The 14,884-nt window shown below is 42.0% G+C and overlaps 2 protein-coding genes across 3 annotated transcripts in view; both read right to left on the minus strand.

Moving 5' to 3' along the window:
• Positions 1 to 290: 290 nt before the first annotated feature.
• cry-dash (cryptochrome DASH) lies at positions 291 to 5,947 on the minus strand. Its single transcript, XM_041065605.1, has 14 exons — positions 5,771 to 5,947; positions 4,994 to 5,166; positions 4,523 to 4,616; positions 4,291 to 4,421; positions 3,951 to 4,099; positions 3,415 to 3,503; positions 3,236 to 3,309; positions 3,038 to 3,127; positions 2,802 to 2,881; positions 2,658 to 2,717; positions 2,371 to 2,528; positions 2,067 to 2,186; positions 1,697 to 1,873; positions 291 to 986 (listed from the first exon to the last, which is right to left on the minus strand). The coding sequence occupies exons 1-14, from the start codon at positions 5,918 to 5,920 to the stop codon at positions 879 to 881; spliced, it is 1,653 nt and encodes a 550-aa protein (XP_040921539.1). The 5' UTR covers positions 5,921 to 5,947; the 3' UTR covers positions 291 to 878.
• A 694-nt stretch (positions 5,948 to 6,641) lies between these two features.
• Positions 6,642 to 14,884, minus strand: part of map3k22 (mitogen-activated protein kinase kinase kinase 22) — a 34,484-nt gene continuing 26,241 nt past the window's right edge. For both annotated transcript variants that reach the window (XM_041065502.1, XM_041065501.1), the window contains 7 exons: positions 14,125 to 14,196; positions 13,356 to 13,520; positions 12,157 to 12,305; positions 11,888 to 12,019; positions 10,672 to 10,801; positions 9,167 to 9,344; positions 6,642 to 8,778 (listed from right to left, as the gene is read on the minus strand). In XM_041065502.1, the coding sequence (XP_040921436.1) occupies positions 8,550 to 8,778; positions 9,167 to 9,344; positions 10,672 to 10,801; positions 11,888 to 12,019; positions 12,157 to 12,305; positions 13,356 to 13,520; positions 14,125 to 14,196 (1,055 nt within the window). In that variant the 3' untranslated portion in view covers positions 6,642 to 8,549. The remainder of the gene's footprint in view (positions 8,779 to 9,166; positions 9,345 to 10,671; positions 10,802 to 11,887; positions 12,020 to 12,156; positions 12,306 to 13,355; positions 13,521 to 14,124; positions 14,197 to 14,884) is intronic.

The raw sequence follows: 14,884 nt of genomic DNA on the forward strand, positions 1-14,884 counted from the left end.
CACGGAAGTGATGTCAGACAGCCCAAGCGACGGTTTGCGTCACACGGGGGGAGGACGTGTACCGTTTACCTTCAGACCTCCACAGACGCTTAATTCTCACAAAACTACTCTTAAATTTACTGACTCTATCGCTTTGGTGACCAGAAACGAAAAAGATTTTTCTTATTGATTAATAAAATGACTTTCAGCAGTTGGCACTCAGCAAATTATACTGTAAAAGAAGAACCAGAAAGACTGAAGTGGGTGCCTTAGTGTTTCTGTTCCCTTTTCTAGTCTGCATTCAGACACATTTGCTCCACCTCGTTTCCTTTAATAGTGTTTAATAACAATAAAAACCGAAATCAAGATTTGAAGTTTTGAAGTCAGACACTGAAAGGGTGTTACTTACTACACTGCATAACAAAATCACAAAAACTCTCCTGAGTGTTTTATTTTGTAACAGCCAAAAATAGGCAAACTTAAAAAATGAACACAAAGTAGCAACAGCTGTGTATTCAAACACGCATAATAAAACTGCAAGAAAATAATCTGCGCAAAAACATAAGCCAACAGATCTTTGTGACTGATCCACTGTCTCAAAAACCGCAGTGTCCTTTTTCACTGGTTGCTGCAGCACAACAGGAAACATAAAAAAAAACAACAGTCTGTGAAAGAGGGTTTACGTGGCCTTATTTTTCTAGAGAACTGATAGCATAAATGTAGATCAGTCAAGTCCATCTATGCAAGTGTCAGTGGGAACATGCATTTCCCCAAATTCTTCAAATTCAATTGCCCTCAACACAACAGTATGCAACACAGATTTTACAGCAGCAGTCTAGGTTTGCATCACTGGAACTTCCATCCTCTGAGCACCATCCATCTGTTTGCCTTATGGCAGATCACAGGTTTTTGCTTCTGGAAAAATAGAAGTCTATGCCTCTGTCCCGGTGCTGTTTAGGAGTGTTAGAGGGGCCTTTCTTTCCTCTTGGTGATGTCCCTGCACCACTCTGAAAAAAAGGAAAAGAAACATTTACCCTTATTGTGAAAGTTTAGAAGAAGACAGCGAGACAAAACACCACTTCAGTGTAAATGAATATACAGTAAGTCTAGCGGCTCCCAGCCGATGGGTTAGGCCCCATTCAGATAGTCAAGATAAATCTGTGGGTCTGTGAGATAATTAAAGGGGCAGCTATACAAGCTTGTATTCAGTTTTTCGTGTTTTTGTCTAATCGCTGCTGTGTTGTGAAATACTGGATAGTTTGCGCTCTGAACTTTGGACTATATTGAATTATCTAAAGGAAACCATTCAAGAAGTTTAGAGGGGAATGTCTCTTTGGTGAAACTGCAAACAACTAGTCAAAATCTGAAATGTGACACTGCTTTCTTTGTGAGCAAGTCAAAAAAGAAATCACAGGTGTATCATATGTTATTTTGGGTAAAACCTGGAACTGAAAAACAACAACTGTATCTGTCAAGTACATATAGTGAGGCAAAAAGTGCATGTTTATCTCTCCGAACTGTGGTGGAACAGAAGTATAAAGTCACATAGAATCGAAAAAGTCTAGTAAAGTTCAAATACCTCAACAAATGTACTAAAGTACTTGAGTAAATGCACTTAGATTCAGCCACTGTTGTTTGCAGCCATGAAGGATAAAAAAAGGTATTACAGCAACAGCAAGCAATCATACTATCTACTTCCCTTTTCTCAAACACCCACCGATTTCTTGTTAACGTGTCTGCTCCACTCAGGCGCTATGACAATGGGGGTGGGATACGTCTCACCGAGGGACACGTTAGCATGTGACAGCGCAGCAGCGCTGAGAGTCCAGGGTGTGTGCACATCGGCTCCCTTGATCCCCTGCAATTCTGGGACCCACTGCCGGACATAGTCACCCTGAAGCAGACGCATGGGTAACCAAGCAATAATTAATCCACCAGTGACTGAAATTTCTGTATCAAAGCTTTTATCATCATCAAGTGTGACCCAGACATCTTGTGTTGTAATGCAAACAATGACAAGCTCCAGAAAAAGAAATGTTAAAGGGCAATGGAATATGCCAAACTTCATGCTTCCTCTCAAAACTTACATTATTATCATAGTCGAGGCCTTGTTTGATCATGTTAAACTTCCTGTTCTCTCTGGGGTCATTTCCTATACCAGCGCTGTACAGCCAGTTGCCATAGTTGCTGCAGACATCATGGTCAATCTTTGGAGGAAAATTTAAAAATGAGGATTAAGAATTCCAATCCATGCACTAAAATAAAAGGACTGGGATGTTACACAGCGTAACAATAAATAAATCATATATTACATGATAAGTTATGTCCTAAAAATACAATTTCAATTTTCAGAACTTCCAAACCAATTTAAAACTGGACTGCACTACTTACCAAAAGGTATTCAAACCACTCAGCTCCCATCCTCCAGTCCAGGCCCAGATCCTTTGTAAGGAAGCTAGCAACATTTTGCCGCCCCCTGTTGGACATGAAACCTGTCATTGCCAACTCTCTCATGTTGGCGTCCACAAACGGCACTCCTGTTTGTCCCTCTGTAATAACAAAATATATTTAAGCATTTGGCACATTTAAAGTTCCAGTATACTGTTCATACACTTTCAAAGCCACTGACCGTTTTTAATAAGGAATATTTTATGAACAATGAAAAAAATTGTACAAACCTTTCCATGCATTGAAAAGCTTCATGTCCTTTTTCCATGGCACAGATTTGTCTTGAAGTCCTGAAGTATAATGATCCGGATATCAGCTTTATACTCATTTATTAATCATAAAGAAAATAAGATGAAAACTTGAGCTAATGTTACCTTTGACCTGAAATAGTCTGTTTCCGTACTTCATACCCACAAACTTGAAGTAATCCCTCCACAAAAGTTCAAAAACTACCCTGCAAGACAGCAGTGAAAACTTCAGAGAGTGAAGACAAATTTGTATTATTTGTGACTCAGTAGTCATCTACAATAGAATTCTATTTCTATTAAAAATATTTTTTGTACATCTAAGAACATCTAAGTATTCCAGTCCGTCCTTACACCAAACTCACCAGTACGTGCTCTGATTGGCTGTCCGCTCCCTCTCGTACTGTTTGATCTGATGATAAATATACCTGGGTGAAATGCAACCCATCGCCAGCCTGCAAAATGCCAGTGCAGCACCATTAGAGGTATATTTATAAGTCTTACTTACTCAGAATATTAAACTCTGGCGAGCATTTAGCAGAAGAGGAAATGACAACACTCACCAAGGTGCAAATTTAGTGGAGTAGTCCACACCGATCAGACCGTTACGAGTCTCCTTATAAGTTGCAACTGCATCCTACAAAACACACAACATGCACAATATTTACTACACCCAGATAGTAATAGTTTTTTTTAAACTGTTTTATAAACAACAACCATTTGTAATGTATGTTGTACTCACAGTGTCCCAGAAATAGTGTTTGAGTCTGGCCAGAGCCTGACTTTCACCGCCACTGCAGGGGAAGGCTGAGCGAGGATCAGTCAAAGGCTCTATAAGAATAAACCAGAAAAGCATTTCAGCATCAGACTGCTTCATTCATGTTAAGCACTCCCTGATGCACAATAAGACACACACAATCATAAAAGCCTCATCATATACGTGGAAATCGAGCCAGTCTGCTCGCTGGCACTTAATGAGGAACTCTGTGCTCAGCTGTTTTCCTATTGAATCTTGAAAATAGCAGTAGTATGGATTTAGTTCCTAGAGGCACTGAATAAATTGAACAATTTGTGCTTTCTTATTGCCAGAAGCATGTAAAGACATTTACAAAAAAGTCAATTTAAAAGCACTTTAAATAAATATATATGACTTTGTCTTGGTGATTCTGATACAGACCTTGTTTGATCATTTCTGTAATTTCACTGTACATGAAGACACAAAGGGAGGTATGAATCAAACCATTTGCACTGAATTTAATAAAACATTAGGATATTCACCTGTCTGTTGCAGGTCCTGTGCTGTTGGAATGGCTCCTTCCTCCAACCCTGGAGGAAGAGGATTTAGCTGCTCGGGGGTTGGGAACACAGGCCTCACTCTGCTCTGGGTCTCTACTGCCTTCCTGAACTGAGTGTACACATCAGGCAGCCTAAAAAACCCCAGGAGGAAATATTACAAGACATTCCCAACACTTAAAAAGACATTCCATTCCCAGCTCCTAAACTATAATAAAATGACCATTTCCTGTGTATTTTCATTTACAAGCATACGCCAGGGAAAAAAAGCATGTTGAGCAGAAATTGGATGCTCTGTCTTTGGCAAGCAATGGCCTCTTCTCACCTAGATATGTGGTGAAATGGGAGATCATCTCTGTGGTACAGTGAACATCCCCAGCAGGTGTGAACTTTGACCTTCATCTGTGCACAGACATCCTTCACCTTTTTTTCCACATTCAGCTCTTCTGAAGTCACCTGGGAAACGAACACATGCAGGACAAACAATGTCAGAATCAGCAGATAGTGAAATAAAGACGTGATTATAAACTCTAAAAAGAGAAAGAGTTTAAAACTACCTCTTCGTGGAAAGCCACGGTGCTGACAGTGCCCAGCTGCTTGATGAGCTCGGCAACAACATCCTCTGGCTTACCCCGTCTCACTACCAGGTTGCTGTCGCACACACACACGTAAAAATAAACACACAGACACACACATAAGTCTCAGTTCACACCACGCCAGGCAAGCTGCATCCTGGGTAGAGGGCTGGCTACTCCCCCCCCCCCCCCCCGCTGGCCACAAAAAATGATGGAAACAGAGTATGCAGCAGCCGTGTTAATGTAAACATGACCCCATATAAGCCCAGGTGTGTCCTGATCCTGTTATATCTGTATAAATTAAATCCTAGAAACCTTGTAAACAGATTATGGTGCTTCAGTACCATAACAAAGACTGAGCTGAACTGTGGAGAAAGTTTGCAGTATGAACTAAAACAGTATAAAATTGTGTAATATACAGGAAGATCAATCAGTGAATGACAGTTTCATTACCTGCCCTTGCTGAGCAGTGTGTTTCTGAGGTCTCTGATACTCTCCAGTAAGAAGCGCATGCGGAAAGGCCCGGTCTTTGGCAGGTTGTAGTTGTATGTTCCCACATAATGTCTGGGGTCGAAGCAGTACAGTGGGACAATGTACTCTGCGTTTCTTTGAGCCCAATGGAAAAGCTGTATGTACAGAGTACAAGGTACAAAGAGAATCTCATATTAGAAGTGATCATGGCATGATTGAAGTGGCAGGAAACACAAAATATGAAAGAGCACATCTGATTAAATGAGCAAGCCAATTTTTTGCTTTAACAGGGTTGACTGTCTTTTATTTTGAAAAATTGCAAACGGAAGTTGTACATGTTGGTGCACTCATAACACAGTAAGGCTTACCTAAGCCCTGCTTTTTTTTAAATCTTAAAAGTTAGGTATAAAATTACCTTGTGAGAATACAAAGCAGACCAGCAAGAATATTTATGATATATAATTTGTGCTGTTTTTGTGACGAATGTAAATGTTCTGGTCATTTAACTCTGAAACTGAGACTTTTATTCTCAAAGATTCGTACCGGATGTCGAACTTTTGCTGCTGGCAAAACAAAAATGGCAAACATTCTTCTTATTAAACTCAAAATGTTCTTGTTATGATGTTAACACATTAAATGCAAAGTGTCAGACACACACCATTACTGGACACGTGTACTTGTAAGTTAATTAGATGCCCTAATGTTAAGTAACGTCTGCCTTCATAACTATATGGACTCGTAACAGATTCATACTCTTACCTCATTGTCGTGGAGACGCAAGTCGTTTCTCAGTAAACATATGATCGTACGGGAGGCAGACATACTTTTCGTGTTGGATAATGCAGCAGTATTTGTCCGTGAAACACAAACAGGTCGCTTCGTTGCGGAGAGCAGTGTCCTCTCTTTCATCCGCGAGCGCTCCCGTGCCTCGCGAGCCCGTCACGTTTTCAGACACGACGTTACGAAACGTCAGGTTTTGTAAGGTGGTTTTCTAACAGCTGCCTCCAGCTGTGAAGGCGTTTATGTTATTGACGAATTCAATTTTACAACTCCAGTGATTTCATTTACATGGTTTTGACTTTTAGTAATTTTATCCTGTTTTTTTTTTTGTTTGTTTTTTGTTGTTGTTGTTGTTGTTTTTCCGCTTTTAAGGCCGGTTCCTTACTGTTCTACTCCCCATAGTTGCAGCAGTGTAATGGTATAGAGGTACCTGTAGGTCCAAAAAATAAACTTTTAAACTATGCCCTTAAATGGTCTATACCACAGTCTAATTGTTTAAACCAAGTAGTATAGTTCGTTTAGTTAAGACATATTTCAGGTAAATTTTAGTTTTTCTTTTGTGAGGATAAATACCAAGAGAGGTAGCCTCACTGCTAAAATTTATCAAGGGTTTTCAGTAAACAATATAACTGGAGCTAATTCAAATAAATGTTGTTTTATGATAATAATAATATCATAACATAGAACAGATCATGTATTACAAACATGAAAGTCAACTCAGTGTTTAAATTGATTTATACTCTAGATGTGTTTAGAATGGAAATATCAGTTTAGAATGGATAAGACTACTTTTCAAAAACATGGTCTAGGGAAGTTTGATCACAGGATGACAATAAAATCACACAAGAAATAGTCTTAGACCTTTGATTTATTAAGTTAAATGTACAAAAGACCAATGACTTGATACATTTCATGTTTCAAGGCTTCGTCATTAAGACAAAACAGACTGTCCCAATCAAAAGCCTTCCAGCCTTTTCATACTGCCTACCAGCTCTCAAAGAGACAATCATACATCCTCCTGTCTAAATCACAGTACACTCTACTGTATAACATAGCTATTTCATCAAATAGATTTGTATATAATGTAAAAGAAATTTCATACAAAAGTGCAGAACAATATGTATTTACAGTATAATCTTTTTTTTTTTCCATATAAAAGAACTTCAGCAAGTCCTGTGTGTGCTCTCTACTGAGCAGCTGCTCACCTTATTAAGAAGCTTCCCGCTTTGGCAGTGAACATTTGTGTTTACAAGCAGATTCAGATAAGGCACTGACAAAAGTCAAAAAAAAGATTTGATCATTCTTTAAGTGCCACTGTATTACAGCTAGCCAACATCAACCCCCCCCCGCCCCAATTAGTTTCATTTCATCTTTAAAGAATACAGCATTTAGCCCCGTCTTTCCAACTTTGACCATTTTTGGCGACTTTATCTCACATGACAAGACACATAACAAGTTGTGCTGTCAAGTGGTCATTAAGTGACCCATTCATATAGTGTGAAAGCAAAGTAAAGGCATGGGGTGACTGGATTCATATTGAAGTTACAACAAAAAATGTAAATGAGACGCTTCCTTCATGCTAATTTCATAATCTTCTAACGTGATGTCCAAGCGTCTGGTTTGGTCTGTGCAGTCTATCCTGCACGAAGCTGCCATAACATCGAAAAGGCTATAGGGCTCTGAGGGGACAAAACAATCCAACAAGACTAATACTGTACATCAACTTAGCCTAATATTCATGAACATATCTGTCTCTGGAACTGTTCTTTGGCCACTTCTGTATGGAACAAGGCTCACTGCATGGGACGCTGGAATGGATGTCACAGACTCCAACAGTAGTGTTGGTATTGCTTAATAGACATTGCACACTAATGCAAAAGTTTGGTTCTCTCTTCTTTACATCGCAACAAACTACACAATTTTCTTTATGAAATCATATAAAAATGCGTCAAATAGAAAAATATCTCCTCAGTTGATTATCCTGCATGTTGGAAATGGTTCAATGCATGATATCAAAAGTGCAATGTTGACAGTCTTCTACATGGCGTCGTGAGTGCTATGAAAATAGGGTGATGCAACCCTCTAAGATGTTAAAAAAGACATTCTTACTTACAAATTCTTATTGTAAGGCGTTGACGAAAAAATACATTTACATTTTTTTCTAGGTGACAATAGAAAACTCATTTGCTAGGTTGACTTTGTATGTGTCATATAAAAATATTTTACCATCTTGATTTCACTCACAGCTAACTTAGACCGATGAGTAACTTACAGTACTATCAGGTGTGATCAATGTCACCAGTCAGTCACAATTACATAGTGACTGTCCAATCCTAGATACTGTTCTGTGGCAGTAGATGAGTGTAAAGACCCAGGAAACTTGAGACATCACTTCTCTCTCTCTCTGACTTGGGTCACTTTTCCTGCTCTTGTTAAAGGACAGCAGCCTGTAGCTTGTGAGACTGCTACGTGCTTTCTTGTCAGTCCCGTCCACTTGAGGACTCTGGAGGTCTGAAAGCAGTCAACCTGGCTTCTCAGTGAATAATCCGGGTTGAGCTAGTTGCTGAGAAATGCAGGGGTCCTGACAAGGCAGACACTGGTGATAGATGACAGGACAGGAAGTTGGAGTGGTGCTGAGCCCTGGAGCCTGGTGACGGGGGTGGGAGGGGCCCTGGGGACGGGGCAGGCCGGAGAGGAGGAGAGGCACCGGGGCCATGGAGGCCTCGCAGGCAGGGGAGGGGAAGGGGGTCCACAGGCCTCAGAAGCTGCCCTGGACGAACGGGTGGCTGAGCAGAATGTCCGCAGAGGGCCGCCACTTCTCCTCCACAAACACCTGCCGCAGGAAGTCCCTGCACGTGTCGGACACACCCTCTGGAAGCATGGGCTTCGTAGGCTGGGTGGCAATCTTAAAAATGGCTGCCATGGCCTCATACTCAGCCCAAGGGGGCTTCTGGGTCAGCATTTCCACAACAGTGCAGGCAACACTCCTAAAGACAAAGAACATCCAGTACAGTTGGTTGATTGTCCCAACGTATAATATAACCACATTGTAAACATAAAATATTAGTTTAAAAGTGTTAAAAACCCACACTAACTTAACACAATTGAACCTCTCACAACTGAGTATTATATGCTATTGCTACTGCATTTGATTACACTATACAGGTGTTCATGTTGATTTATATCTGGCCTGTATTGACATATGTAAAGGTATTTGCTCACATACATGCTGTACCTCCACCACTGAATTTATTGCTTTACCACCCAACTACAGAGAGAGCTTTACTGCCTTTGCTACCACTGTGTATTTTTGTGCTGCACCAGTCTAATATCCCCTCTGGGTCTCATTACAGTTCCATCTGATCTTATCCTTACCATACATCAGCTTTCCGGCCATATCCCTCCCCATTGATGACTTCTGGACTCATCCAGTAGGGGGTGCCAGTGACGGACTTTATTCCTGTACCAGACATGCAGATGGTCTGGATACGTTTGCTGGCTCCAAAGTCTCCCAGCTTCACGTTCCCTGAGGAGTCTCTCAGGATGTTAGCACCTGGTGGAACGAAACAAAATGAGCTCAGAGTTATTCAAGAGTCTCCTGAGGACTGTCAATATCCTTTAAGGGACTCTTTGACAGTTTGGCGGTTCAATTAATGTAGTCAGCCATTACGGTGTGGTTACAAAGTGCCTGTGCCAGCACTTCAACTGTCAGAACAACCTGAGGGAGGTAAACTTTTCCTATAGCTTGACAAGCCTGGGATGGTGGAACACCGGCAGGCTTATTTTTAAAATGCCAAAGTATACCTCCTAGCAAACTTCATATAAATATGACACTGACTCAACTCAACAAACACTGAAGTTTATCTTTCTTTCATTGGAAAATGCCTGACCGATTTACACAAATTAGAACATAAAATACTGAATAAACCATCTGTTCCACATGGATCGAACCCTAACGTTCTTCTGCCTCCTTCCTTAGTAATTTTCCAACATGTAGCTGCGTCTATCCCATTTCCTTCAGATGCTTCACTTGTTTGATCAGTGACTAATGTGCGCCGCTCACCACTCACTCTCCACACCCACTGAAGGATGAGTGGGGGGGGGGGGGGGGGGGGGGGGGGGTGAGGAGAAGAGACGGAGACAACTAAAGCTGTAACCCTTTGCTTCTCACTTCTTCAATATTTTTCCAGTGCTTGTACATTTGTTGTGAGGATGTGAGACTTTCCAATAAATCAAGTTAACTACATTTAAGGTTTTGTTTGGCTCTTTGGAACACTCACAGAAACTTTATAGTCTAATGTCACGGCTGCGATGCCAAGCTCTATCCAAAAAAACGCATGTGCTGACAGCTCTGTTACTGCATACAGAAGAGCTCTTGTGTGGTAAGATGAGCACGCACCATATATTATCCCACCCACATGCTGTATACTCTCATAAGGCCCAGGTCTGCCCTGTGAGACCTACTATATTTTTTCCCCACCAGACAGTATATTTCCCTCTCCTTGGCCATGGCTGAACGAAGCAGTGACTCCCAAAGCTGTGGGCAGCCAGACTAAAGCCTTTCCATCCGCTGCTGAACATTTTTAGACTGGCCGATTTCACCAGCACGAAGCCTAATATATCTCAAAGGGGTGTTCAAAATAGCACATTTTTTTTCCAGGCTCATTCTGCAGACGATGAATAACCAAATGAGGAAATGTCAAAGAGAATAAAATGAATGAGCCTGTCGTTTTCTCAGGAACAGTTGCTACAATATGAACCATAAAGATGTCTCAATTGCTGTTTACAAACTGTCTGTCACACAAGTGTGTGTGTGTGCACTGGTTACAAAATCCAATTAACAACCTATACCTTTGCCAGCTGTTATCTGTTTTAGTTACCTTTGATATCTCTGTGTACAATCATGTTGCTGTGCAGGTAGGAGACTCCTTGGAGGATCTGTCTGGTGTATCGCCTGGTCACCTTCTCTGTAAGGGCCCCATAGGCTTTAAGCTGGTCCTTTATTGAACCCTGGAGAGACAGCAACACAGAGAGGGAAACAGGGAGGCAATGAGGGAATGTATGGAACTCCGAAAGGTTGAGATATGCATTTATGATCTTTATACTGGCTGAATTGTTAGCTAATATTATTGTCACAGATGTAGTGAATAAAATAGAAGAAGATCCGCTTTGGAGTGTTGTGCAAGATGGAGGTAAAATGGTTCAGTTTCTCATATGATTTTAAGGAAAATGTGGTTGTTCCAGCTGAAGAGGATTTTTTTTTTGTGAAAGCAGCCTCCAAGCCAAGTTTTAAGTACAAAAACCAAATATATAAACATACAATGTGCCGAAAGAAACCTGCTTGATTTTGAGGCCAAACACCTCCACTGTCGCGCATTTCCTTTCATTTCCTGTTTTCATTTCCTCATAAGGAAATTGCAACCTGATCTAGTAACACCTGTGACGCATTTTTGGACTCGCACGGTGAAAACTAAACTTCTCCCTCTTCAGCCTCATCTGTCAACAAGACACTTCAACAGCTCTCCGGCTCTCAGCAGGACGCCTGCCCCCCTCCGCCCCCTCTGGGCACTAAAGTGTTATCGGTCAGCCACAGCGGTGCAGCCGTGCCGAGCAGTCACACACAAACTTGGCTTTGTCACATCCCCTCTTGCTTCTGCCAGCTCTCCAGTGAAACATAAACATTTCCAATTTCCAGACAATGTGTGACTAAGACGCTCAATGCCACTCAGAAAAAAAAAATAGCCTAGGAAATATTAAAAACAGGCTCAGGGACAGGGTCCACAGGCGACAGCAGCTCATTAAGGCGCTCATTTAGTGAGAAAATGATCTCATAAACTGCGCTGTTCTGCTGACATCAACCACTGAGGACATGTTTGTTGACAGCTGGTGACATTTCAAAATTGGTTTTTAGCAGATGTGGCCGGTATGGGTTTGATTTGATGTTTGTCTTAAAATGTCTTTGTACCTATCTCTACAGCCAAAACAACTCAAAATATGACATTCACAGACATTATTCGTTATTGTAGTTCAATCAAACCTTCGGGACGACAAAGTGACTTTAATGTATTCAAATGACATGCTGTGCAGTGTACGCACCCCAGGCATAAACTCAACAAAAATGGTGAGTTTTTTCTGTTCGAGGTCCCGAAGACAACCATAGTACTGAACGATCCTCTCATGGCGTAAATTCTTCAGCAGCTGTATCTCACATTCCAGAGCATTCACCTCCTACAGAGAAAAAGAGCCACAGACCAAAAGTAATTTAGAAAATTCAGAAAGCACCTTTAATCCGTGAATCATGAAATCAGTGTCTTTACATGCAGACAGCGACTTATTCCAAACAGATGTGAGCTGTTCTCTCTCACCTTACTGGTTTCTTGACAGTCGGGATCAAAGGGCACCTGCTTGGCGGCCAACTCGCGTCCCGTGTCAGCGTCATAGCAGAGGTAGACCTCCCCGAACGCCCCACGCCCCAGGAGCTTTCCTTGTCGCCAGTTGACTGGCGCCCTCGGTGCTGCAGAAACAAAACACCACATGATGAAAACCCAGCAGTAATTCATTTTGCTGCTAAGCTCCCAGAGGCAGACAGATCCACTGTGATATACTGATTTGAGCAAACATTAACTCTAAAGCATGCGTCAAAATCCACCACAAGACCTGACTGAAACCCGCACAGTAACTTCACCGAGACCAGACGTCAAATCCACCGCAGGGTCGTTAAATAACTCCCACTACAAACCTTCTCAGAGGGGGAAACCCCAGATACATGAGTCAAACCACACTCAGGCGACAGAAAGTTATCAAAACCTCGAAAGATCCATCTCAACAACTCTCATCTTCACAGGCCCAGACTGTGAGACTTTGTTTTGGTATTAACAGGCTTCTTTGTGGCCGGGTGAGACGGTTTTGGTCGTGTGTGGGTGAGAAGGACACCGGAGACTGACACGTCGACCACAGACTGCTGAGTCGAGCTTTCGTTTCATGACAAAGACAGTTTCTGGGCAGCAACTGTACACTGAACGAGGACAGATGTGATTAGTGATCCTGTGACATTGTCTGTGTGATAAGAGGGGAATTCTGCCTCTTGTGACATACAGAGTTATTTCTGCCGTCTCTGTCTCACTACCTACTGCTTTAGAACTAAAATATGTTTGACAACCGTAGAGTGTTTACTGGAAAAAAGATTATCCTTGTTTTGTCTCCATCCATAATAGCGTAACACATTTAAAACTCTAGACATTATAATGTGGTTGACTTATTCAAAGAACAAATAACACTTAGCCTCACACTATTATGTATCTTCAATTTGCTTTGTTCTCTGTGTAAGCTGAAAACAACAAGCCAGGACTTTCTGCGTTCATCTCTGGGTTAAAAGTGAGGGTTTAATTTGTCTGATTATCCACAGGAACCAGACGAATACAACACCAATCAACAACAAAGGCCCAGAAACACAGTTTATTTAACAGTGTTTATGTGTTTTGGGGTGAAATTTTCCTTCCTACTCCTTTGTGCTTCTCTGTTCCTCTATTTCAAAACTGTTTAAGATTTTAAGAGAGCTACTCACACTTGGCTGTACCACGCTGGCAGCTTTTGTCAGTGGTGCGGCCCAGCGAGCGCAGGTCACTGTACTGCAGCGTACTGTCTCCATTATAGCTGCGTGTGCGACTGGAGGGAACCAGCTGAAACAGGTTCTCCTGCGGCATGAAGCTCCGGGGAAGCGTCCTGCGACCTGAACACACACACATACACAACAAAAGTGAGACATATTAATGACTTCACATGCTCTGGCCACTGCATCTTTTGTTTGTACTGCGAATGATTTTTTTGCCCTGTTTTCACACAGTTACTTTACAGGTGTTGTGCATAAAGCGAGCTCTTGGCCGAGACTTAGGGCCAGCTAGAGCAGAGTGCCTCTCGCCACTCCGTCCCACTTCCCCTCAGACAGGAAGCAGGGCGCTGTGTTTTTATACAAGTTCGGGTTCACCACAGGGAAACGTAAATCATTGCTAGCCAAGGTTAGCCTCTGAGTAAGCAATTACTAGCAGCTGCCTGGAAGAGCGAGCCAGCACTTCATGTACCAAGTCTACACAGGGCGCACAAAATACAGTATGCCAAAACAGTCAATAATATCTAAAAATATTTCATCTGGAAGTAGAACGAAGTGGTAGAATATAAGGATGAGGCACTGTAAAGGATGAGATCCTACATTATCTATCTGAAGTTAAGATAATGTGACGAGATGACAGCATCTGGTAGTGGTGTATGTGTTGTCCTCATGAACCATAGTAACATATCTGTTTAATCTGTGTCATAATAGTGTTGTTGTTGCTTACGGTCTCCATAATCCTTGCTGCGATTGGGCAACTGGAACTGGCGAGGGAAAGTCCCTCCTTTCCCATGGCGACCTGAAGAGGGAGCAATGAGGCAGAGCTGTCAGGAAGTAATTGAAGCCTCAGCAACTCATATCACAGCTATATTCTCAATTTATAGTTACAATACTCCTCAATTTACAGCTGTGTGTGTGTTTTTTTTCCCTTTTCAGATTCAGTAATGCCGGTTTAATTGCTCTGAGCTTGTGAGACACACGTGCACAAACATATTGACGTGTAATAAGGCGAACAGAAGTTCACATTTCAACTTATCACATCTGACAGGCCCTACATTGCTTTTGCTCATCTCGGCATGTCGAATCAAAGTCGAGTTCAAAAGCAGCAGAATGGGAGACAGCTTTTCACACACCGAACAGAGCTGTTGTACCGCCTCACTGCAGCCAAGAGAGAAACTGAAAACAGCTCATGTGCGCTAGCTTAGCCTTAGCTCTGAACCCAGTGGAGCAGTAACTAAAGGCAGGTGGGGAGCACTGCTGACGCAGGCGAGCTCTGACACTCACTCTCACATACACACACACAAACATGCACACACTAAATGGAGAGCAGCGGAGCCACTTGCAATTGAAAACAGCTGTTCTGTCAGATGACTGCCTCCCCTTTTTGTGGCCGTATCCCATGGAGACGGGAGTTATTTTTTGTGTTTGGCAGCGCGGGATGGAGGGGAAAAATCTACTCACAGGGAATGGTAAACAAATACTGTAGC

The sequence above is a fragment of the Toxotes jaculatrix genome, chromosome 20, assembly GCF_017976425.1.
Source record: "Toxotes jaculatrix isolate fToxJac2 chromosome 20, fToxJac2.pri, whole genome shotgun sequence".
Lineage (NCBI taxonomy): Eukaryota > Metazoa > Chordata > Actinopteri > Toxotidae > Toxotes > Toxotes jaculatrix.